The sequence below is a fragment of the Eublepharis macularius genome, chromosome 5 (assembly GCF_028583425.1).
Source record: "Eublepharis macularius isolate TG4126 chromosome 5, MPM_Emac_v1.0, whole genome shotgun sequence".
NCBI lineage: Eukaryota > Metazoa > Chordata > Lepidosauria > Squamata > Eublepharidae > Eublepharis > Eublepharis macularius.
Genome location: NC_072794.1, coordinates 126,953,352 through 126,976,377, shown reverse-complemented (window position 1 = coordinate 126,976,377; position 23,026 = coordinate 126,953,352). Strand labels below are relative to the sequence as shown.

Genomic DNA, 23,026 nt, shown 5'->3' with positions numbered 1-23,026 from the left:
TGCCAGGAGTTTTCCCACCACTGGCAGACGCCTGGCAATGCTATCACTGGGGGAATGCCAAACAAAGAAGTCTTCACCCACTGATAGAAGATGGCAAAAGAAGGTGTCAGATGGGTCTCCCTGGAGAGAGTTCCAGAGTTCTGGTGCCACAACCAAGAAGGCCGTCTCTTGAGTTGCCACCTGCCTAATCTCAGAAGGCAGGGACATCTGAGCAGGACCTCAAAAGATGACCACAGTGGTCAGGTATGTTTATAAAGCACCAACATACCTGAAGAGGGTGAGGTTTGGGGAGGGGATGAACCTCAGCAGGGTATAATGCCAAAGAGTCCACCCTCCAAAGCAGCTATTTTCTCCAAGGGAACTAATCTCTGTTGGCTGGAGATAAATTGTGATTCCGGGAATCTCCAACCACCACCTGGAGGCTGGCAACCCTAGACAGAGATCAGTTCCTCTGGAGAAAATGGATGCTTGGAGGAGTGGACTCTATGGCATTATACCCTGCTGAGATCCCTTCCCCCTCCAAACCCCTCTTTCCAGACTCCACTCCCAAATCTCCAGGTATTTCCCAACCTGGAGCTGGCAACCCTACCCCACATTGGTTTTGTGAGGATAAATTGAATAAGCACCATGTATCATGACTGTCCTGAGCAGGGCTTTTTTTCTGGAAAAAGAGGTGGTGGAACTCAGTGGATTTCCAGCACAGGGGGCAATTCTTGGCGGGAGGTTTTGCCCCTGGCACCACATGTGAGCACGCAAAGTGCATGCATGCTCCCAGGGCCAATGACGTCACTTTTGGTCAGCTGGGGAGTTTTTAAAAGTTTAAATCGCCCTCCGCTAAAATGGTCACTTGGCTGGTGGCCCCACCCTCTGATCTCCAGACAGAGGGGAGTTTAGATTGCCCTCCGTGCCAGCGAGGAGGGCAATCTAAACTCCCTTCTGTCTGGAGATCAGGGGGCGGTGCCACCAGCCATGTGACGATTTTCAAGAGGTTCTGTTCCACCGAGTTCCAGCTGAAAAAAAGCCCTGGTCTTGAGCTAGTTGGAGGAAGGTGGGATAAAAACATGATTATGTCTAACAGGGTATCATGCGTGGGTTCTTTATATTTCAAAGAAGTTCAATTTAATGTCAGCTGGGGGCGGGGGAGGGGGAGACACAAACCCCCTGAAGAACTGAATATTATGTGAAAATCAGGGTACGACTTTGTCCCTCGTCACAGCTACGTATCCAATAACGCTGAAATGAGGCCAAGCTGTTCAGAGTTATCTAGACCTTGTGCTGAGATAAGCAATGTAAACTAGAGTATAACTGCCTGCCCTACAAACCGAGTTTCGTATTACTACAGCTCCAGCTCCCGAGTTCTGCTAAGACCGAACAGATAAATTGAGAGGGTGGTACGGCTGTTCTCCTCTCATTCTAGTTGGGGGGGGGGGGGGAGAGACACATCTGGCATATGCCCAAGCTCAAAGACACTGAATTATAACGACGAATTCATATGTTCTAAGGCAGGGCTCTGTGACTGAAAACAAGTTTTAGGTTTAAGAACTGAATAAAATTAAGCTCTGTGAGACGTTCTCGGTCATCATGAGTTTTAAAAATTAATTTTGGTTTTTTTATTTCTTTCCTGTCCTTTGGAACAATTCAATTCGTTGCACCAATTGTATTTTCTTTCTGAAGTTACTGCATTGTTCTAATTGCGATGCAACCTGCGGCACGTAGGCTGAAAAAATCGGACCTTTACCCCGCCATTCTGTCTTTTTAAATCATGTGACATCTAGCCTGACAAAGTGTCCTAGCGGACTCGAAAGCTTGAACAGTCTTTTGTGGTAATGTGTTTGCACCAGTAAGGTATTGCCTGGGTTTATTTCCTGCAACCATTTAATTTAGCATGCTTCTGCAAGTGGGGGTGGGGTGGGGGTGGAGTCGAACCTGTTCTGTCATTGGGCGGACTATGCTGCTGTGACCAATCACAGCGCGCCTCGCGTAGTGGCGGGAGGGAGTCCTCTGGCCGCGGAATGGCGGTTTCTGCATTGTCCGTCAAGGCGCTGCGTAGGCAGGAGTCGGGTGAGTGACGGGGAAGTGGAGGAACAGCTGAGGCGCGCATAGTTTGAAACTAAGCGCGACTGGTCGGACTCGGCAGTTGAGCAGAAGAGAGGGAATTAATGAGCGGGACTACAGCCTCGCTCGCCGCCCCCTCCATTTCCTTTCATTGGCGCTGTGTTGGCCGGGCAGTTTGTTGCAGCGAGAAGTGTCTTGAGCTCCGGGGTGGGAGAGGGGCTCTCTTTCTCCCCAGCTGGGGGTCTCTGCGCGACAAGGAAAAGCTCAGCAGAAAAAGTTCTTCCCAGCCCCTCAGCTCTAGGGCGAGGAAGCTAGACCTTTTGAATTTTCGCTGAACCGGCCACTGGAGCTCGGTTTATCACCAAAGTATTATGGTACCTGAAGAAGTGGGCTCTGGTCTACGAAAGCTTAGGCTGAAATAAAAAGCTGTTATACGTGAAGGTGCCCTGAGGTTCCTCTCTGTTCAACCATTTTTGAGTTCCTGCTTGTTGAGGTTTTAAGTGTCCCTTCAGCTCTCTCTGTTCGTTATTGTTGTTTATTTGTAGTCCGTTTTTCTCACTGAGATCCGAGGTGGATTACATACTGTAAGTAAATAACTAGGACATTCTCAGAGGAAAAATACAGCAGGTAAAATATTGAATGAAAACGAAATGACACTTGCGGGGGGGGGGGGGGGGGGAGCAGGCACAGCTGACTGGCCTCTCTTCTCTGCCCCTGGAAGTAGTTCAGAAACCAGACAGCTCCAGGGTGGGACACAATGAGTCTGAAACCTCCTGACACTTAAAAAAGGATAGGTTCTCCCTAAACTGTCACCTGGCTAGGGTTACTTTCTTCTGTAGCAGAGATCCTGTGAGATGCAGAAATAAATTTATTGATTGCACGTATTAGAAGAATCTGCCTCCAAGAAGTTTTGGTGGTTCTTTCCTCCCCTTCATTTTATTTTCACAGTGGCCCTGTGAGGTAGCTCAGCCTTAGTGAAAATGGCTGGCCCAGGATCAGTCAGTGTTTTTCAAGGCAAACTGGGTGTTTGAACCTAAGGGTCCTCAATCCTAATGTACCAGATGCAGCCTTTCCTGTCACATAGTTGCATAAGGGGAAGAAGTATAGGGCCGTTTCCAGGCAGCTTACCTGCACCCGGGATGTCGCGCCACGTTTTGGATCATGCCAGGGAAAACGTGATATTTCGCGTTTTCCCCGGCACGATCCGAAACGTGGTGCAACATCCCAGGTGCAGGTAAGCCGTCTGGAAACGGTCTAGGATTTGTGTTTAGCATGTAGCCGCTAAAGGCACAGGAGAAGACTTGCCTGGCTAAGGGGTACAAACAGCCTTAGGTTTAGCAGGCAGAATTTTGTACAAGGATCTAGAACAGGCAGGTCAGACATTATTTTACATTTATATCAAATTCTATCCTGCCTTTTTCATGGAAAGAAAATCCAAAGGCAGCTAACAAAATTATTTACACAGAAATTAGTGAAGGCAAGTTTATGGAAGAAACCTCATTGTATTTTCTGTCTTCTGTAGAGAGGCTGAAACAGAGTAAGGTAGCAGTAAATCCTGTAAGTCCTGCCTCTTCTTTGCAGGGTGGCCACTGACGGAGTCTGAAAGGATGAAGAAGGGGCATGGAAGATGCTTTATACTTTTTTCCTTGCCTTCTGACTAAAGCTTAAGGAACCAGCAGCAGGATGGGGTAGAACAGACTCCTGTTGTTGGTAGTAGTTGGCACTAGTTCCATTTACAACATGCGGTTCAGTCCAAAGCTTTTTTATTTCTTCTGTTCCGACAAGAAGTCAAATGGAAGAATGCTGTAGAGAGAGAAAAGCTTTGACTGAAAGCTCCTTACAGATTCTTCCCCGCTTCCCTGAGTCCCTTTATTTCCCAGTGAGCAGAGGTCATTTTGTAGAAAAAGAGCTGGAGGAACTCATTAGCGTAACTCATTAGCATATGCCACAATCCTTGCCATCATCAGAAGTGTGTCATTAGCATTTGCATATGCCACACCCCCTGACATCACCTATCCTGGCTGTTTTGGACCCAATCCTAGCCATTTAGGACCAAAATTGGGCCCAAAATGGTAAAAGGGGGTTGAAAATGGCCAAAAAGGGGCCCAAAATGGTCAGGATCAGGCCACTGCTGAGCAGGACAGTGATCCAGTACCTGTTAGAGGCCCGGTACGGGCTGTTTCGGCTCCAATCCAGACCAAAACGGGCCCAAAATAGCCGAGAGTCCAGTGGGTGGGGCCACCTGACATGTGATCTCTTTGGGGAACTGCCGGAACTGCGTTCCGGCGCATTCCCCCTCAAAATGAGCCCTGCCAGTGAGAAAAGTGAAATTTAATGTATATTTGAAATGTTCAGGGTTTTTTTTTTTAAGAACAGAGCTGATGACAGTCCAGAATTGAGTCCTGGAATGCCCTTGGTATGCCTTACGCATTACTGAAGTGGAGCTTTTGGTTATGCTGCTAATATTATTCCCTTCTGAACTGGTGATTGATGGATTTAAAGCATAATGGTGACCTTGCCCCCTGTTTCCTTTCTCTCTCACAATAAGCAGTTATTTGATTATGTGCAGCCTTGTATTTTTCTTGTACTTGCACCCCGTATAGCCCATCTGATGGGGAGGGCAGTCTAGAAATGTGATAAAATAAAATAAAAATAAAATAAATATAGGGGGTGTTGAAGCAAAAAGTTAATTTCTGAGACTTCCATACCATATTTGTAGCCTATTTGTTTACCCAACAAAGTTTTTTGCCTTCTGGTTTCAGTCTCTTGTTTGTGGTTGCTGGTGCTGTGTTCTGTTGTATATTGTCTATTGATATAGTTCCCTTGGTAAATATGAATATAGACTCCTTTCCCTACTTTCTGCTCCTCTTTGAGCTGGGTCATCCGCTGCACAAATGCAAATGAATAGGATAGAGTTTATGTCCTGTCTCCTTTCCTGAGGAAAAGCTTCAGAAGTAAGGGAAAGTGGTTAACTGAATTTTAGGTTTTCATTGGTGCAGCTTGCTGGATAACTTTTTAATGTACATCATTTTATATATAATAATGACAGAGAAAAGAACCACCTTGAGAACTGGGTATTTTTCCTTAAAGTGGAATATTTATCTGCATTTGGCTATCCCTTTTAAATTCATTTAGGGTAAATGTTTTAGTGTTTCCTTTTTCTGAATTGCATATTGTTATTTTGCTGTAAAGAGTATTGTCAAAAGAAATTAACATCCATAATTTTCCTCAAGCAAGAGTTATAATGGTGATCTAGTCTTGCCTTTTGTAATCACACTGGATAGTAAATCTTGCTTAACAATTGTGCAGAATTAGGGTGCCTTTTTGAAATGTGAGAATCTTTCATACTACAGCTGGAATTTCCCTACAGACTGTATAGTTCACTATCTGCCTATCACATGCAAGCTAATAATAGACCATTGTTAGTGCAAAGCATGCATCTCTGGTGTTAGCAGTGGAAACTTTATTCCCATGGATGGCATTCACTTCTTGGCTACTCACTCTTTAACGGACTGCCACAGGTGTTTAGCTCATCAGAGGAACAGGGAATTCCCAGTGATTTAACTGGCAGTCCACATATGACATCTCTGTGACACCTTTAATCATATTAATGGTGATATTCCTTGTGTTGAATGATGACAATTAAACAGACTTGGAAAGAAGCCATCCTGTCTACATTACATCCTATTTTACAATAGGGAAAGTATAGAAACTGTGACCAGAACCAAAAAAAATGTGAATCAGTGGCAGTTAATAGTAAGTATTTATGTGAGTGTTCTTTTCCTCCTCAGAGGTGACAATCTGACAGATGAATGTTACTGTCCATCTGCCTGTTTGTTACGATGAAGGTGAGAATCTTACCGGTAAATCATGTAATGCAAATATTCTTTATTCAAGAGTATGTCCTATGAGTTCATTGTAAACTGAAGTGGGACAAGACTTCTGTCAAAGACTATTTATTATGAATTCAGGAAAACCTATACCATAATAAATCTGTCGAGATCTCAAATTGTGGGTCAGAGACCCCAAAAGACCAAAAGTTGCAAGACCATAGTAGGAACAGCTGAATAGGAAGGAAAGGCTCTGGGAGTTTTAATATAGCAAATTTGGATTTGTCTCCATGTGGAAATGGCTATGAAATACAACCTCTTTTCTCAGTAATGCTATGTACTTACGAATATTAAACATGAAACATAGAATATAAACTGGTTCAGTGTTAACAGGTGTGAGAGTCTTAAACTTTCTATTGGGAAGTAGAAAAGTAGTGTGGAGTTTTGCAAGTTTGTCCCAAAAAGCAGGGAAAGTTTAGTTGTGGATCCCTCTTCAAAAAGATTGGGAATCATCGATTTAAGGTGTTACAGGATTCCTCTCTGTGTTTGCTGAAAGTTGTAATAAAACTACTTCTCTGGATTTGTCACCCTCTAGTAAGTATAAATAGGTCTGTACCTCAAGTCATCATTTGTGCTGATAGAAAATCATACTTTGAAATTGCATCAAGCACTGATACTTAACTTTCTTTCCATTAAAGAGTATCCTCCCCTACAACTTTACAGGCATTCCTGCATTTCTGTTGCATCTTCATTATGGCATGAATTAGAAGTCTGGATATTAATAACATATGATGATACTTGGTGTAATAGCAGTCATAAGAGCATATTCTGATTTGTCATACTGAATTTGAGATGGTGTGAGATGTTTGAAATGCCTGTATTCTCAAACAGCCAGTCAGAGAACTTTGAATTATTTTTAGAATGGGTAGATTCTAAAGCTTCAATTCACTCCACAGAGATTAGACAGAATTGTCTCTTAGAAGGAACCAACTTGCTGTTGGCAGCTGGTATTATTTACTGACCAAAAAAGAGCTGTGAACACTTTTTTCCATTGTCGTGGTCCCAACGATGGCAGAGAAACAGATTAGGTATGTATCCTTTTAGTGTTTAAGTTTATTGTTACTGTTAATCTTGTTCATAAAATTTCTAAAATATTTTTTTTTAAAGCATACCGAGATAGACTTAAAGAATGAGCAGGACAACATGTGCTTTAAAAATCAAATGCATAACAGTTGTTATGATCTAAACCACAAGAGTGGTAAAAAGTAAAGGCAGACAGGAATTGATTAAAGTAATAGCAGGACTGGATGCTCTGAGAGATTAACGAGGAGAGAAAGATCTGGAGAGATTCATAAGGGATTCAAGAACTTACTCTTGGAACTGTGCAAGACAGAAGTTAGAACTGCAAAACTGTAGTGTATTTGTCATACTTTGTTGTGGTACTCTTGGAATAATCACATTTGATCTAAAATATGCGGAGTGTCTGGTCCCACGTCCTCCCCAGGTTAAATGGTGTGCTTAGGCAGAAGTGGGATAAGGAAGCTAATAGCGGCTGATTTCACTGTAATTTTAAGGGAGGTAAAATAAGTGGAGAGGATTATTATTGCAGAGAAAATGAAAGATCTAAGAATATTAATACAGCACACTGTAAGTAGTTGCATCCAGTTGTGTGTAAAATACGTTTGAAAATATTGTGCATTATGTTTTAGCATGTATTGCACAGGGACACTCTCATGTGGCCTTAAATGTTTAATTGTGCTAATGCAAAAAGCAGAAAGGAGCTAATGGCTAGTCTCGGGAAACGGTTAAAGAAGTGGGAATTTGACACATCTCAGTGAGACATCAAAATAATGCATTGGTTCTGCGTAAGTCAGAAAAACTTTGGAACAGTTTTTGCATTCAACTTGAGTTGTATTTTCTCTTGTTCAGTTTGCCTGCAAAGCTCATCAATGGAGGAGCTGCTGGAATCATTGGAGTTACTTGTATATTTCCAATTGACCTAATTAAAACCAGGCTACAGAATCAGAGGACTGGGCAGCAAATCTACAAAAGCATGTAAGTTATCTTTTGATAACTTGATTAATGTGAACCAGTAAACCTTGTAGTAGAGAAACTAACTTCTCAAGTAAAACAGCAGGATTGGAGTCCAGTGGGACCTTAGAAACCAACAAGATATTCAGAGTGATAAGCTTTGGAGAGTCAGAGCCAAGGCCGGATCGAGGGCGGGGGTAGTCTGCCCCCGGCGCCACCAAAGAGGGGGCGCTGGGCACAGCTGCCAGCCGCCGGGCAGCCGCCGGTGGCAGCACGAGCAGCTGAGTGGCCACTAGCACCATTCGCCTGCCCAGCAGGACAGGGAGCGCGCAGCAAGCTGGCTGCCCCTTCAGCCAGGCAGGTGAATGGCATGGAGAGCTGGGAGGCCGCCCGCACCACTTGCCTGCCCCGCTGAGGGGGCAGCCGGCTTGCCGTGCACTCCCTGTCCTGCGGGGCAGGCGAATGGCACGGGCGGCCTCCCAGCCCTCCGTGCCATTCACCTGCCCGGCAGAGGGGGCGGCCAGCTTGCCACGCGCTCCCTATCCTGCTGGGCAAGCAAGTGGCAGGGATGGCTGGGAGGTCGCCCATGCCATTCTCCTGCCCTGCAGGACAGGGAGTGCATGGCAAGCTGGCCGCCCCCTCAGCGGGGCAGGCGAGAGGCGTGGGCAGCCTCCTAGCCGCCAGCGCTGCCACCACTCTGCTGGCGGCATGCCCGCCCTGTGTGATGATGTCACAAAGTGCCGGGAGCGTGCGAGTGCTGTGCACGCGCACAAGGGTGGCCGGACTTGGGTTGTCCTGGGTGCCAAGAAACCTAGATCCGGCCCTGGTCAGAGCCCAACTCTTCAGACATTCCTTCCTCCCTTCCTCCCTTCAGAGCTCCCCTTCTTCAGACACTCTTCAAGCGCTCGGACTTTTGAAAGCTTGCACTCTGAAAATCTTGTTGGTCTCTAAAGTGTTGCTGGGCTCAAATCCTGGTGTTCCACTGTAGACCAACATGGTTACCCACCTAAACTATTCTCAAATAGAACGTGTATTCCCCAAATGCCTTTGCATTTTTCTTTGTGTTTGGTTTCTTTAGCAACTCATTATCTTATTTAAGATAAGGTTTTCCATTCCCTGACCTGACTGGCAATCTTGTCAGATCTCAGAAGCTTAGTACTTGGATGGGAGACAACCAAGGAAGACCAGGATAGCTATGCAGAGTCAGGCAATGGCGAACCACCTCTCTTAGTATCTTGCCTTGAAAACCCCAGCAGGGCTCCCCATAAGTCAGCTGCAACTTGATGGCGCTTAACACACATACAAGACTTTCCATAATCGTGGAGTTTTCACATTCTGTGCTTATTGCACTACAGTTGCCTTTGTATTAGAATGGTCCTTTTTCATCATTTGCAAATATGTATAAAAATCCACTATCAATAATGGATTGAAGGTATTAAGTAGGGAGTGTTAACTAAGTGGTTAAATTTTTGTACAAGTATGTATTATGTACAAGTATGAGGGAAGCAAACAGCTTGTTTGGAAAATAACCCTTTTTGATTTTGATTTAACTTTTGTTGATAAAAATTAACAAAAACAGTTGGAAGATCTAATATATTGTGAAGACCTGCTTTCACAGAGAGGTTTTGTTCTGTTTTCTCTCCCAAACCACAGCAGGTTTGGGAGGGGGGGGGCGCTTTTGTACAACATTGCCAATGCAGCTATGCACCTTCCAGATGTTTCCCAGCTTCATTGCATTTTTTCCTAAACCTGCTTTGGTATGATCTTTCTGGAAAGATTGTACTCAGAGCAGATTTGGGATCTGTGTGGATGGAAAAGTACCCCACCTACACCCAGCACCATTTCCTCCCCATGTCCCCTCATGGCAACATTTAGTGTTTTAACACTATAGTATTATACCTACCTTTTTTTTAAGTAAAAAGATCACCAGTGAGGAGGGGAGGAGAGATCACAGGTGCAAGGGGAAATCATGGAAAATACCTCTGTGTGGAAGCTGTGTTGCTGCGGCAAGTGCCTCTGCGTTCTTGATGGCAATGAGAACAGGACTGGAAATCATCCCCTTGTGGAAGTAATGAAAAGAGGTTGATATTAAAAGAATAACTAGAATCCTCAAAAGATTCTGTCCAGAGATTTACAGGCCATGTCTTAAAAGCAGAGGTTGTCTGACTATTTTGTTCATTGTATCTTCTTCAGGTTGGATTGTCTAATTAAAACACTACGTTCAGAAGGCTATTTTGGAATGTATAGAGGTGAGCCTTTTCCATGTGTTTATAACTGATAGTAGTTAACTCAGAAAACAGCTTTCATGATATTCATTTTGTCTAGAATGTTGAAAGGTGATCCCAGGTTTTTTTATAAATTTCCCACCATTTTTAAGAGTTCAGATTAGAGCATGCAAGGCTTAGACATTTAGAACAAAAACTTGCAGAATAAGATGCAGTGATCACTTTTCAGATTTGCTGACACTTTACTAGTGGCTCAGTGCTGTAGCAGAATGAGCTTCCAGTTCTGATACTGGCTGTCATCCCTTTTCTAACTTGCAACAAGATACTTACCAGGAAGGGACTAAAGAGAAGAAGGAAACAGAGACAGACAGCAATCTTCTACATAACTTGCTAGGGAACAAGATACTCTTTAGAAATACCCATAGTAGCCATAGCATCTAGATGATCCAGCCAAAGTCTTTCCTGTAAAATTGCATAAGTCTTTCCCGTAAAATCAGCCCCTAGCCCCCTCCACTGAGGGAGCCAGTTCCATGGGAAAACCAATGTGATCAGCACCAGTATTCCTAGATCATTCAGACACAGTCTCCAGATGTGTGATATCTCTTCTTTTATAAACTGTGTGGCAACATCTCCAGGAAGTTCTCATTGAAACCAATAGTAGGGGTGTGCAGTCTGGTTTGGAATTTGGGTTAAAATACCAAATTTTGGCTGATTTGGTAAAATCCAGGTATCCCTAATCAAAAACCAGGTATCTCGATTTTTTTACCGAATTTTCAGAAAAAAATTGGTAAAACCGAGCCATTGTTTTCTATGGGAAAATGACTCTGGAAGCTATCCTGTGGGCTGGGGGTGGGGTTCATTTTTCAACCAAATTTGGAGGGAACCTACTACTGACTGTCCTCTAAAGACCCCCCCCCCTAAGTTTCATGAAGATTGGACCCTGGGGGCCAATTTTATGGGCCCAAAGGTGCCTCCACCCATTCTCCATTATTCTCTATGGGGGAAAATATCTGGGGGCTATCTGGGGGGATGGGGGTGGCATTTTTCATGAAAACTTCTGGGGACCTACTCCCTACTATCCTCTAAGGCCCCCTTAAGTTTCAGGAAGATTGGACCCCAGGGGCCAATACTATGAGCTCCTGAACAAGCCATTGTTTCCTGGGGGGGGAAGAATAATAATAATAACAAACAGCAACAACAACTGCGCTTATATACCGCTCTTCTAGACAGATTAGTGCCTTACCCAGAGCAGTGAATAAGTTAGTGTTATTATTATCCCCACAATACAGCTGGGGATTTGGGGCTGAGAGGAGTGGCTTACCCAAAGCCACCTACTGAGCTCATGGCAGTAGTGGGATTCGAACCAGTAGAGTGCTGATTTGCAGCTGAACCACTTAACCACTGTAATCAAAGCTGTTTCTAGTTGCAGAAACACACTGGGGCAACGCTGCTGTAGCCAAGGCACGCTCCCAAATGTAACCTATGCTTATCCCAGAGAAAGCCCAACAGAAGCAAATTGAAACAAGGGAATGGATTCCCATCACGACCAAAGTTTAGCAAGGGGACCCATATCACACTTTAGAATCACACCCATTCCATTCAAACCAAACTGAAGCAAGGGACACTGTTGCAACTTAGCTGAACAGAAGGAAATTGAAGCACAGGAATGAATCCCTCCAGAACCAAAGTGAAGCAAGGTGACCAACATCACACCAGAGAATCACAGCCATTCCACCCAAACCAAACTGAAGCAAGCAATGCAGCTGCAACTTAGTCCAACAGAACCGGTATCATTTGCAGCAGCCAGGCACTAGGTTCAGCAGCTGGGGAAACACCACAGAACAGAACCAAGCAGTACCCAACCACAAGAACAAAACATTCCCTTGCCACTTGGGGGGCCCTTAGAGGATGGTCAGGAGTAGGTCCCTGGAAGATTTGATGGAGTTTGCATGAAAATGCCTCCCCCAGATAACCCCCCAGATATTTTTCCCCATAGGGAATAATGGAGAGTGGGTGGGCACCTTCTTAGGGGGCCCATAAAATTGGCCTCCAGGTTCCAATCTTCATAAAACATGGGAGATCTTTAGAGGATAGTCAGGAGTAGATTCCCTCCAAATGAGTGAAGTTTGGTTGAAAAATAACACCCCCTCACCCCCAGCCCATCGAATAGCCTTCTAGAGTGACTTTCCCATAGAAAACCATGACTGAATATTTAGGAAATACCCAAGCTGAATTAGAGAATTAATTCAGAATTTGGGGGATTCTGAATTTTTTCTCAGATTCAGTAAAAACATTGGATCTGTTTTTTTTTTCTTTTTGGTGCACACCCCTGATCATAGCACATATCTATTCAAGCGTGTGGAACATTGCAACTTCTAATGCTACACTCCTGTGGCTAGTTTTCTTCAGAATCAGTGTATTGAAGTAAATGGACTGCCTGCAGTGTTGATAATGGTAGCATGTGTACTTGTCACAGTAAATTTCATGAAGTGGCTATCGGTTATATTGGCAATCGGTTATAATTGGTTGTCTTCTGCTGACTGGAATCTGAGAATCCTTCATATTGGACTGAAACTGATTTAAATTTATTATTTGTATTACATTTTTAAAACAAAGAATACCTCTTCATTGCAATTAAGCTTAAGTGTTTTTATTTTTAGGAGCGGCTGTAAATTTGACCCTTGTAACACCCGAGAAGGCAATCAAACTAGCTGCTAATGACTATTTTAGGCATCTCTTGGCCAAGGATGGGTATGTTATCTGAGATGGTAGAACTATCTCATTTACAGTTTACATAAGTTAGAATCTGTGCTCATCTTTGAGTTTGAAGACTTTCTCCTATGATTGCAAGATCACCTTATTTAAGTAGTCTTTGATTGTTTTTTGTCTGTTTAATATGTAATTTTAAATTTTGTATTTATATGCCTGTTGTGAGCCACCCTGAGCCTGCATGTGGGAAGAGTTTTTTTAAAATCTAATAATAAGCAATAACATAAAATAGCGCAAAACTTAGTAAAAAGTTTCATGACCACCTTTCAGGGAAGAATGGTATGTTTTGTGCATTGTGGCAAACTTTATGCACTGAGATGGGGGAAAGGAAGGCAGAAAACCGAGAAACATTGAAATGGGATTGATAAGTAGTCAGGTTTTAAAAGAAAACCAGACCCATGAATGGTTCCATGAAACCACCAATGAACTGGGAAATACTTAACAATGAAAGAGAGATACTTGAATCTCTAATGAGGTGTCTAATGTTAGTGGGGAAACTAGGACGTAAGGTCCAAATGATGACAATTCATGATGCCTCCTTTATGTCAATATCAGCAGTTGATCACATGAAAAAGCCTAATTAGTGGTTGGCCTAATAGAGACTATAAGGATCTGGAGGCCATATAGAGACTATACAGTGCCTCTCTTGTATAACTAGCTTGTTTATAACTTGATGAACTGTGAAAGTATGACACCCTTGCATGAATTTTGATCAGCAGCTGAGTTTGCTCTGCCTTAACTGTTCTGGTGTTTTCTTGGTTACAGAATGACCCTATCTTTAGCTAAGGAGATGATGGCAGGCTGTGGTGCTGGAACCTGCCAAGTTATCATCACCACACCTATGGAAATGCTGAAAATCCAGCTGCAGGATGCAGGGAGACTTGGTAATTGCACGTGCTGCTTTTTTCAATATAGCTAGGTCATGTCTGAAAATTAGTTCTAGCTTTTTATATAGAATGAGCTTCCCTGTATTGCTCGTTCACAAACCTTAGCAGGTGTACATGCCTAAGATGTTCACTTTTACTCAGTTTTCAATTTTTGTTCATTCTAATTGCTGTGGGGCACATCAGTCATAACTAGGTGGTTTGTTCCATGGAATATGAAACCAGTTGCAAGCACTATGGTGTGGTTTGATCTTTTTTCTCTATTGAGGGAGCTAGCAAAGCTTTACCAAGCATTCATATATTATTTGTGAATGATATCAATTTGGGCTTGGGAAGACCTCTGATATTTTGTGATATCCGGCTTTGGATGATAACTGTATCAAATTAGGTGACCGTATCATGTACCTGTATACATATGTTAAACTCTGGGTATTGACTCATTAATTGAGTTAAAATCAAAATTCAAAAGGCAGTAGAGCTATAATGTAGGTCTAGAATTGGGTGATGTTTCTAAGTTATGAAGCCAGAGGGATAAGGATGGAATAGTGAAAAGTGGAGCATCTGAATTCCTATGTAGAATCAGGGTCAGATGTGTGTGGTTGATGACCTGGAGAAAGGAACAGTGATGGATATCAAAGTAAGAGGCTAGAAGATAGCACCAAGAGATCAAGGTCTGTTGTAGCAGCCAGGCATCTCTGAGCCACAAACTTTATTCCAGTGATATTTATGAGGAGTCCTGTGGGACAAAGTAGCAAGATTTCCAGAAATCTCATCTTAAGGTTTGGAAACTTTCAAATGCATCCAAAACTGGTTTATACTGATAGTGAGAGAGATCCAAATAAGAATCTTAAGGAGACAAATGAGCCCGTTACATTATCTTCTGTTGTTGCAGCGTCGCAACAGCTGATGGGCAGAGTTCCCTGTTCAACACCTGGATGCAAGCTTGTAGCTGTCAGCCCTGTTCTGACCAGAGCATACAATGTAGGACCTGCTGTCCTTCCAAGGAAGATATCTGCAACTCAGATAGCAGCTGAGCTTCTGCATGCACAGGGCATTAAAGGACTCTACAAAGGTCTTGGAGCCACCTTGCTGAGGTTAGGGTTGACTTCTTGCTTTTCTCATTCTCACCCCAGTCTGCTGCATGGCTTTATGTAACTGGACGATTCCTCTCTTCTAGGGATGTCCCATTTTCCATCATCTACTTTCCACTATTTGCCCATCTGAATAAAGCAAAACAGGATTCCTTGGAGGAGAGAGCCCCTTTCTTTCAGTCTTTTCTGGCTGGCTGCATGGCTGGTTCAGTGGCAGCGGTATCAGTCAATCCTTGTGATGGTAAGAGAAATTTTGTATACCTCTTTCCTGCTTCTAGATTTATTGTACTTTTGTGCTGATCCATCCAATAGTCAGGATGCTACTTGGGAAGTTATTTTCCTTATCCGTTCTTTGAAGCTACTCTTCATCTGTTTTGGATTTTCTGTGCAGGAAAGGTTGTTGCATCCAGGATAAATTTCAAAACAAAGGAAAAGGCAAAGTGCTGTACATTCTCAGTCTTGCCTGCTTTAATTCTCTTATTTACAAATTAGTACTTTGTTTTGCAGTAATAAAAACTCGTCTTCAGTCAATGGGTAAAGGAAGAAATGAAGAGAGCTATAATGGAATTAGAGATTGTGCAAGGTAAGGAATGAAAAAACTATAAAGGCTTGTGAACTCGACTATTCTACAGGTGTTTAAAGATGCAAGAAACTGACCAGTACTAAGCACACAACTGTAATTTTGAAAAAGCTTCCATGAAATACAGTGACGGAGAATATGCTTGCCAGCAGCTGTAAGAACTACAGGGTGCTGCTATGAATAATTTCCATGTTGCTAGGTCAGACCATATAGAAAAGAACTTTCGAATGTTACAGCTACTGTATTCTTGTGGATTTTAACTTTAAATCACTGTTAGGGTGTTTTGACATAGTAGGCATGAGAGTTTGCTTTTAGTTTCTTGTGCAGATCTGTGATTGTGCATTTTTTTCACTATTCTAGCAAACCTACAGCTTTAGCCTCGAGAAAGATAACTTAAGAATCAATGGCTTTATGTCCAGAATAAATCCCAGAACAAATAGTATGAAGTTTGGAAGAATTATTCTTTAGAATGCTCAGAGGTGACTTATATCCCCCCCTTTAGAGAAAATGAACTAGATGGTTTAAACAGTCATGAGGCTCATGCAATTGTGTCTATATAAAATAGCCACAATCTTAAAGAAACCCAAATGTCTCAAATTAAGGTTGCCTCTGAAAAGACTTGGTAAGAATTTTAGAAATGACATTTTATCTTTAAATGCAGGCTAGGTAGGAGACAGGATGACATGCATGCTTTTTTATTTGTAATTTTATTTACATATGCTAGCATTAGCTGTATAATTGTGATTCTGGTTTATTTCATCTGTTCAAGGCCCTGACCTGGATAGCTCAGGCAGGCTGGATCCCATCAGATCTTGGAAGCTAAGCAAGGTTGACCTTGGTTAGTAATTGAACCCAGGGTCACTATGCTGAGGCAGCCAATGGCAAACCAATTCTGTTACTTTCTTGTCTTGAAAACCCCAGCAGGGGGTGCTGTAAGTCACCTATGACTTGTCGGAACTCTTCACCATCAATCTGTTAAAGAGTAACTAGAATGATTTTAAACCAAGTTTAAGCAACAACACTGAGTGATCATTGGCTAGGATACAAGGTTTTCACAAAAATCTGGAACAAATCAACTTCTGACCTCTTTCCAGTCAGGTAACTGGTTCTTATACTGAATGGTCATTCGAGAGACTGACCATTCTTCACACAGACTTGTGGTTTAGAGGTTAATATGTTGCTTTAAAACAATCAAAAAGACTTTTGGTGGCCATGTGCCTGTTTTAAGAAATACCGCCCCCCCCCCAGGGTGGGAGTAACTCCATAACAGTATGGAACATGGGCCAATTCCACACGGCTTACCTGAAGCCGGGACATTGCGGAACATAGCGGATCATGCCGGAAAAAACACGGAAGATCGCATTTTCTCGCACGAGTTTTGCACGAGAAAACGCGATCTTCCGCGTTTTTTCCGGCATGATCCGCAATGTTCTGCAATGTCCCGGCTTCAGGTAAGCCGTGTGGAATCGGCCATGGTCACGGAAAAGTGATTTTCAGCAGATTCCATAGCATTTAATTTGGTCCTAAGCTTGTTGGTACATTTTTGATATATTCCTTTCCCTTATTTGTTAGGTCTATATGGACAGAGTAAGATGAATTACAATTTTGGAAAGAAGTCAGGTGTTTGAGTTCTCAGAAGCTAATACATGAGATGTAGTTCTCTGGGCTAATACATGAGATGTGAACACAGCAGAATTGAAATAATTTTTAATTAATGTGTTGCAGAATCTTGTAACCAAATGTGCTGTGTGTGTTCTCTGTTCTCAGGAAGATTTGGATGAATGAGGGCCCCTTAGCCTTCTTAAAGGGAGCTGGCTGCAGAGCTCTGGTTATCGCACCTCTCTTTGGTATAGCCCAAAGTATTTATTTTATTGGCGTTGGAGAATTTCTCATTGAGCTGTGCCAGTATGGAGGACTTTCCCCTTAGAACTATCTTCTCATTCATTGGAACTACTAGAAAAGAATCCACAACTACCACCGGCAGACAGCTCTCAAGAAAACAATGGCAGCTCAGACTGACTTATTAATGTTTGTTCTTCCGAGAAGCCTGGAGGCAAAGCCCCAGGGCCTGGTAAATGGTTCTAAGATTCTGGAGACTACATGCTTTGATTGTAATATGTGATTTCTTGTGACTTTAAAGGTCAGAGTTGTGATGCCAAGGGCAGACATCTGAATGTGTGAAGTGGAGGCAAGTTTACTGACTCTGGGAGTTGAGAGATTGGATCCTCCAAGAACAGAATGACTCAGGCTACTTTTATTGAGAATGTATCAGAAAGCTTTGTTTATATGTGAAGTAAAAAAACCTTTTAAATAATACTTGTGGGGCCAAATCTCTTTTGAATTGGTTGAGGACTAAGTGAGACAAGTTGCACTTGGGATTGTGTATTGGTTGTTGACCAGCCACAGCTACAATCTTTTCAGCCACCGTGACATGAAATTCAACAAAACTACCTTTGTTATCTTACTCAGCAGAAGTAAACTGGGGAACAAAACTCTGTGATTTTTTAAATACATCTGTGTTTTATAACTTATAACAGTATCTTAAAGTCAAGAGTTTGCTTTCTGTGGCAACTGTTCTCTGCCAAAGCAACTTTAGACTATGAAAGGGTAGCAGGCACAGGTTGTCGGGATTGCTCTCCAGAACCTACTACAGCTTCACTGGAAGCTGGGGGGGTATGCCTGTTTGTTAACAATGTATTTTGTGACCAAACTGCTAAGCAGTGTATCTATGTGTTATGAAGCTGTATGCTAAGTTCATGTCACTGGGCTTACCTGAGAGGCTGTCATCAAAGTGGGGAGGGGGAGTTGTATATACTCTTTATTGAGAAAGTATAAGTTGGTCTCTAGACAACTTCCATGTACATGGTGCAAGAGTGATACACTTCTACCCAGGCACAATAAAAAGATTCAAGCTGGAGTAGCGACAATTCATGTGTGTGCTTGTCTTTATTAAGCCCCAACTGGGTGTCCTGTGTGATCTCAGCTTATTGAAGTTTTGGACTGGATATGGATGGGATGTGTTGTATGTATTTTTTTCTGTTATGTTGTATTCTATGAGCATTGCTGATTTGAATGCTTAGTTGGAAATTTGCCCACCCAGTCTTCCATAGGACTCAGAGCAGGACCACAAGTGACACCTGACACAGGTTGGACACTTGTCAGCTTCCCTCAAGTTTTGATGGGAAATGTAGGCATCCTGGTCTTCCAGCTTGGCTCTCTGACTGCTGTCCAATGGACTTTTCAACTGTCACTTGTCCAACATTCCGCCAAGCTGCCTACATTTCCCATCAAAACTTGAGGGAAGCTGGCAAGTGTCCAACCTGTGTCAGGCATCACTTGTGGTCCCGCTCTCAGATGGCTTATCTATAAATGATTGTGCCCCTTTCCACTGACTAGAGACAAGGGATCCAGAATGTCACTGATAAGAGAGAATCTGCTTGTTAAGTTAAGCTTGTTCATTGCCCAATGCATCTTGAAAGCAGTAACTTTATGTGTACAAATACAATTCAAAAGAAAATATGAAATATGGCAGCCACAGACCCTTACAACAAACTGAATGTCCTTGCATTCGCTAGCCCATGGGCAACAATGCTGAGTCTATAAGACACTGCAGACTACCAAAAACTGAGCAGGTAAGGCCTTGTAAGCAGGAGTGAACAGTCTAAAATCATATGTTTCTATGAATGAGTGGCTAGTAGTATTCCAACAGATAACAGAAATCCTTTCCTCCTGTATCCTTACTAGCTGCAAAATGTACAAAAATGACTCCATGATAAGGTGCAAGGCCATAATTCAGAGACCCATAGGTCTTTTTCAGAACCAAACACATAATTAGCAAGTTGTCCCATCATCTACCGGATGCATCCGAAAAGCTGATAATTTGTTTTCTCTGCAGTTGTGCTAATTCCCAATAAACTCAAAGCCTTTACCTAACTAGAAAGAAACTGCAATGGCTCCTTTACATTTTCTCGAGGAGAATGAATGCAGAATAACTGAGAGTCCCCAACTCCACTCTGCTTATTTAGACAAACATGTTCTGAAAATTCATTCTTGTAAGCTCATTTGCTGGTATTACGTTGGTTTATTCCACTGGCTCTGCTGTTTGAATCAAATGATGGAATAAATAGCTGGGTTTTTTTTCAATTTTCTGTCAGAGAATAATTTGATAGAACAAGCATTGAATATGCTACCCATTCTATTTATTCTTGGCTGCCAATAATTTGTCAAAACAACAGGAACATGTCTGTGCATGAGCATATGGCAGCACACCCGAACATCATGGGCTACGTCGTTTCTGGGGTATAGCACAATAGCCAGCACTGCTGGCCTCCTGCACGCAGTCACTATAGTCGGTATTGCATTTCCCACACTTGCAGCTCACTGCAATGGGATAGGAATAGTAGGAGGCAGCATGGTGCTGGCAGCCCGGGATCAGCACGGTCCTGTACACTATGTCCTTGTACGTGCATACCTCCTGGGACAGGGCACTCCGGGGCAGCAGCTTCTTACCATTACTGTCCTGTAAAGAAATAATAACAGTTATTCCATCTCCCAGAAGAATTCTGTTTAAATCCACTCAGATAATTTGTGTTGTGTTCAAATAGTCTGTCTCTCTCTCACACCGATGCATCTGATGAAGAGAACTGTGGTTCTCGAAAGCTTATGCTACAGTAAAGTTGGTTAGTCTTAAAGGTGCTACTGGACTTTTCTATTTTGCTACTGCAGACTAACACGGCTAACTCCTCTGGAGCGCTCTCTCTCTCTCTCTCTCTCTCTTTCTCACACACACACACACACACACACAGGGTACTACAGTGCCAACATTTATGATGTGGGGGAAAAGGCCATTTAGTATTTCAGTGAGATTTCCAAACTAAGCCAAGCACATGTCTGGGCCTATCATAATGCTCAATCTTTGATACTGAGCTCCACCCTGCAGCAATGATTCCTGGGTATGACTAACAGTGGAAATGTTGCTGAATAGTAACAATAATAAGATCAAATACCTAAATTTGCAACATTTATCTGTGGAGAAAGTTCGTTGAAAGTGTAGGTGACTAGTTAATGCACATTGCTTGGCCCGGCTCAAAACCTCTTTTTAAGAACTCATTTCTTGTACCCAAAATGAAGGATGGCAGCAATCGCTTTCCCAGAAGTGCTTAGCACTACTTGTTCACTACAAGGCAAACAAAACAATTTACTACTACTTTAGGTATCCACCCAGTCTCCATTACTAGGCATCTACCCCTTTCCTGCCTCTCCTTTCTGTTGGTGTTCCATAAAACTCTGTCCTTGCCCCTCTCTTTATGTTACTATTAACCACTAGGACTTGTCCTATGATTTTATACATTCTTTTTATCCTAAAACTATCACTTGGTTCTTTTCCTTTCTTAATATTTTCTTTGGTATATAATTTCCATTTCTTCTTGGACCTCTTCTCAAGCCCTGATAAAAGTGATTTTTTTCCCTCCATGCCATTCTCTTTTGCAATCTGTTTCTCTGGCCTTGCCTAGTCTTGCCTCCTACTTTTGCTATAGAAGCATAAAGTTGGAAGGGGTCTTACAGGCTATCTGACCCCCTGCTTGGTGCAGGAAACCTAAAGCTAGACCATTCTCTTCACTTATTATTTCTATTCTTTACCACAACATTCTTTTACAGCTTTACTTATCTCTCGCTAGTTTCAGCCTCTTCTGTTTTTAATCCTGTTGTTTGGCTAGTAATGATAGGTCACCAGTACAAACTTGCAAGTCTTTGAAAAGTTACCTGTTCACAACCTTTATCTCACTCTATGCAGAATATAAGCTTTTAATCTCTCTTCATTTCCTTATCATCTTTTCCCCTCTCTATAACCCTCCATTCCATGACTACTACTTATTAAACTCCTTTTTTGTTACCTATCCATTTGCTGTTGCAGCTCTTCATTACTGAAGCCCCTCCTATAATCAAATTCCTTTTTGAAAGCGGTGCTCTTCTGCTTCACTTATGAATTCACCTGACTTGACGCTTCAGCTCCTGTTTTCAATTGCTTTCTCCTGCTTCTCTCTATGATTCCCTTGTCTGGTTTAGTTTGCAAGCCTCTGGGCACTGAGGTATATCACAAGTATGTTTATGCTATGCTTAGTCTTCAAGCATTTGTTAAAATGAGCAAAAACAATCAGCCCTGCAGTTAGCAAGCAGCCTGCTTAATGTAATTTCAAACGGTCCTCCCTTGACAATATTTTTGTGACTGCACTGTGTATTTTAATTAATGAAAAGGAACCAATTGCTAACCAAGTGCATTAAGAAGGGACTGAAAAGCATCTTGAAAGAAATATACCCATGTCATGCAGAATCCTTCGCAGATGGTGGTGTTGATAGCCAAACAGTAGGCACACTCTCTCTTCTCCACATGGATGACATATTCAACAGGGATGCAAAGGGACATGCTCTTCCCCACAGTAAGGGTAAAGACTAGGAGAAGAGCGATGAAAAGGGCTGGTTTCATGCTTGATGTAAAGGCAAAGCAAAACAAGTTGTGTTATTCATTTACAGCATTTTAAGTTGGCCTTCATCAAACCAGACTCAAGGAAGATCATGAAGACCTTTAAAATCATTTTTAAAAAATCAAAATATTTAAAATGAATAAATAAAATTTAAATTAATAAATAACAGTAAAAGCTCTATAAAACAAGATTTTAAAATAGCAAGTCTATTTACAAAAAGGCCCTCCTAAAAAGTTTTATCTTCCATAGTCTACAGAAGGACGGAGGTGTAAGGGCTTTCTTCCGGTAAGTGGTCCTACCAGGCAGGAGCTACAAGAAAGAAGGCCCAAGCATAACTCACACTTATCTGCAGGAAGGTATCTTCAAGAGACTGCTGACATGAGCGCCACTGACACTAGTCCTCTTTATATGTTACAGTAAATATATGTATGTCCAGCCTGTATAAGCGTGCTTAAACCCATTTGTAAGAAAAAGCCAGAGCATGCTTACTATATAGATGGAACTGGGGACCAGTCCCCTGATAACTCTGGGGTTTAAATCATACATTCAGCTGTATATGAGTTGAAAATAGTATGAGAATTGCTCAACACCCATATGAAGAAAAATGTGTCTACCATATACAGATTACACGCACATTCATTGTAACTTGGGAACAAGGCTACAGTGGAACTTAACAGGAGACCATGGTCCTGTAGATAGGAAGGGCTTTATAGTTACTAAAGCCAGAGTCAAAGAGTAACTGAGAGTCAACAAAGTTATTACAAAACAGATACAATATGATCACCTTGCTACCAGCATTTTGTACAAACAAAAGTTTCCAAATTATCTTCAAGGGCACATTATGAATTCAGAATGGAGAAATTAACAGAAACAGGTTGAATTTACCATCATAATGTACTTTCCCAAGCACATCCTCAAACTGTCCATTACTTGCAACCATAATTCTAATTTGTGTCCATATGGAAGTGTGACCAGGCAATAAATTCCCAATTAAGAATTATAAGAGGTATGTTGATAAGTGTCCCGAGGAAAGTTAACAATACGGGCTACCTCCACCTCTTGAAGACATTTCCATTCTC

The 23,026-nt window shown here is 42.3% G+C and overlaps 2 protein-coding genes across 4 annotated transcripts; one reads left to right on the top strand and one right to left on the bottom strand.

Annotated features, from left to right (window-relative positions):
- The first annotated feature begins 1,990 nt into the window (after window positions 1-1,990).
- On the top strand, window positions 1,991-18,394 carry LOC129330501 (mitochondrial glutamate carrier 1-like). Of its 3 annotated transcripts, XM_054980553.1 has the most exons (12): window positions 2,042-2,061; window positions 3,637-3,743; window positions 5,847-5,903; window positions 6,842-6,973; window positions 7,815-7,940; window positions 10,110-10,165; window positions 12,802-12,892; window positions 13,676-13,794; window positions 14,687-14,888; window positions 14,972-15,126; window positions 15,393-15,468; window positions 17,233-18,394. In XM_054980553.1, the coding sequence occupies exons 4-12, from the start codon at window positions 6,954-6,956 to the stop codon at window positions 17,390-17,392; spliced, it is 1,005 nt and encodes a 334-aa protein (XP_054836528.1). In that variant the 5' UTR covers window positions 2,042-2,061; window positions 3,637-3,743; window positions 5,847-5,903; window positions 6,842-6,953; the 3' UTR covers window positions 17,393-18,394. The 3 variants fall into 3 exon arrangements, with proteins under 3 accessions (XP_054836526.1, XP_054836527.1, XP_054836528.1); XM_054980552.1 differs by lacking the exon at window positions 3,637-3,743 and having other exon boundaries at window positions 1,997-2,061; XM_054980551.1 differs by lacking the exons at window positions 3,637-3,743; window positions 5,847-5,903 and having other exon boundaries at window positions 1,991-2,061.
- Window positions 18,395-19,741: 1,347 nt separating this feature from the next.
- On the bottom strand, window positions 19,742-21,949 carry TSHB (thyroid stimulating hormone subunit beta). The gene is made up of 2 exons (XM_054980554.1): window positions 21,782-21,949; window positions 19,742-19,984 (listed from the first exon to the last, which is right to left on the bottom strand). The coding sequence occupies exons 1-2, from the start codon at window positions 21,947-21,949 to the stop codon at window positions 19,742-19,744; spliced, it is 411 nt and encodes a 136-aa protein (XP_054836529.1).
- Window positions 21,950-23,026: the final 1,077 nt, after the last annotated feature.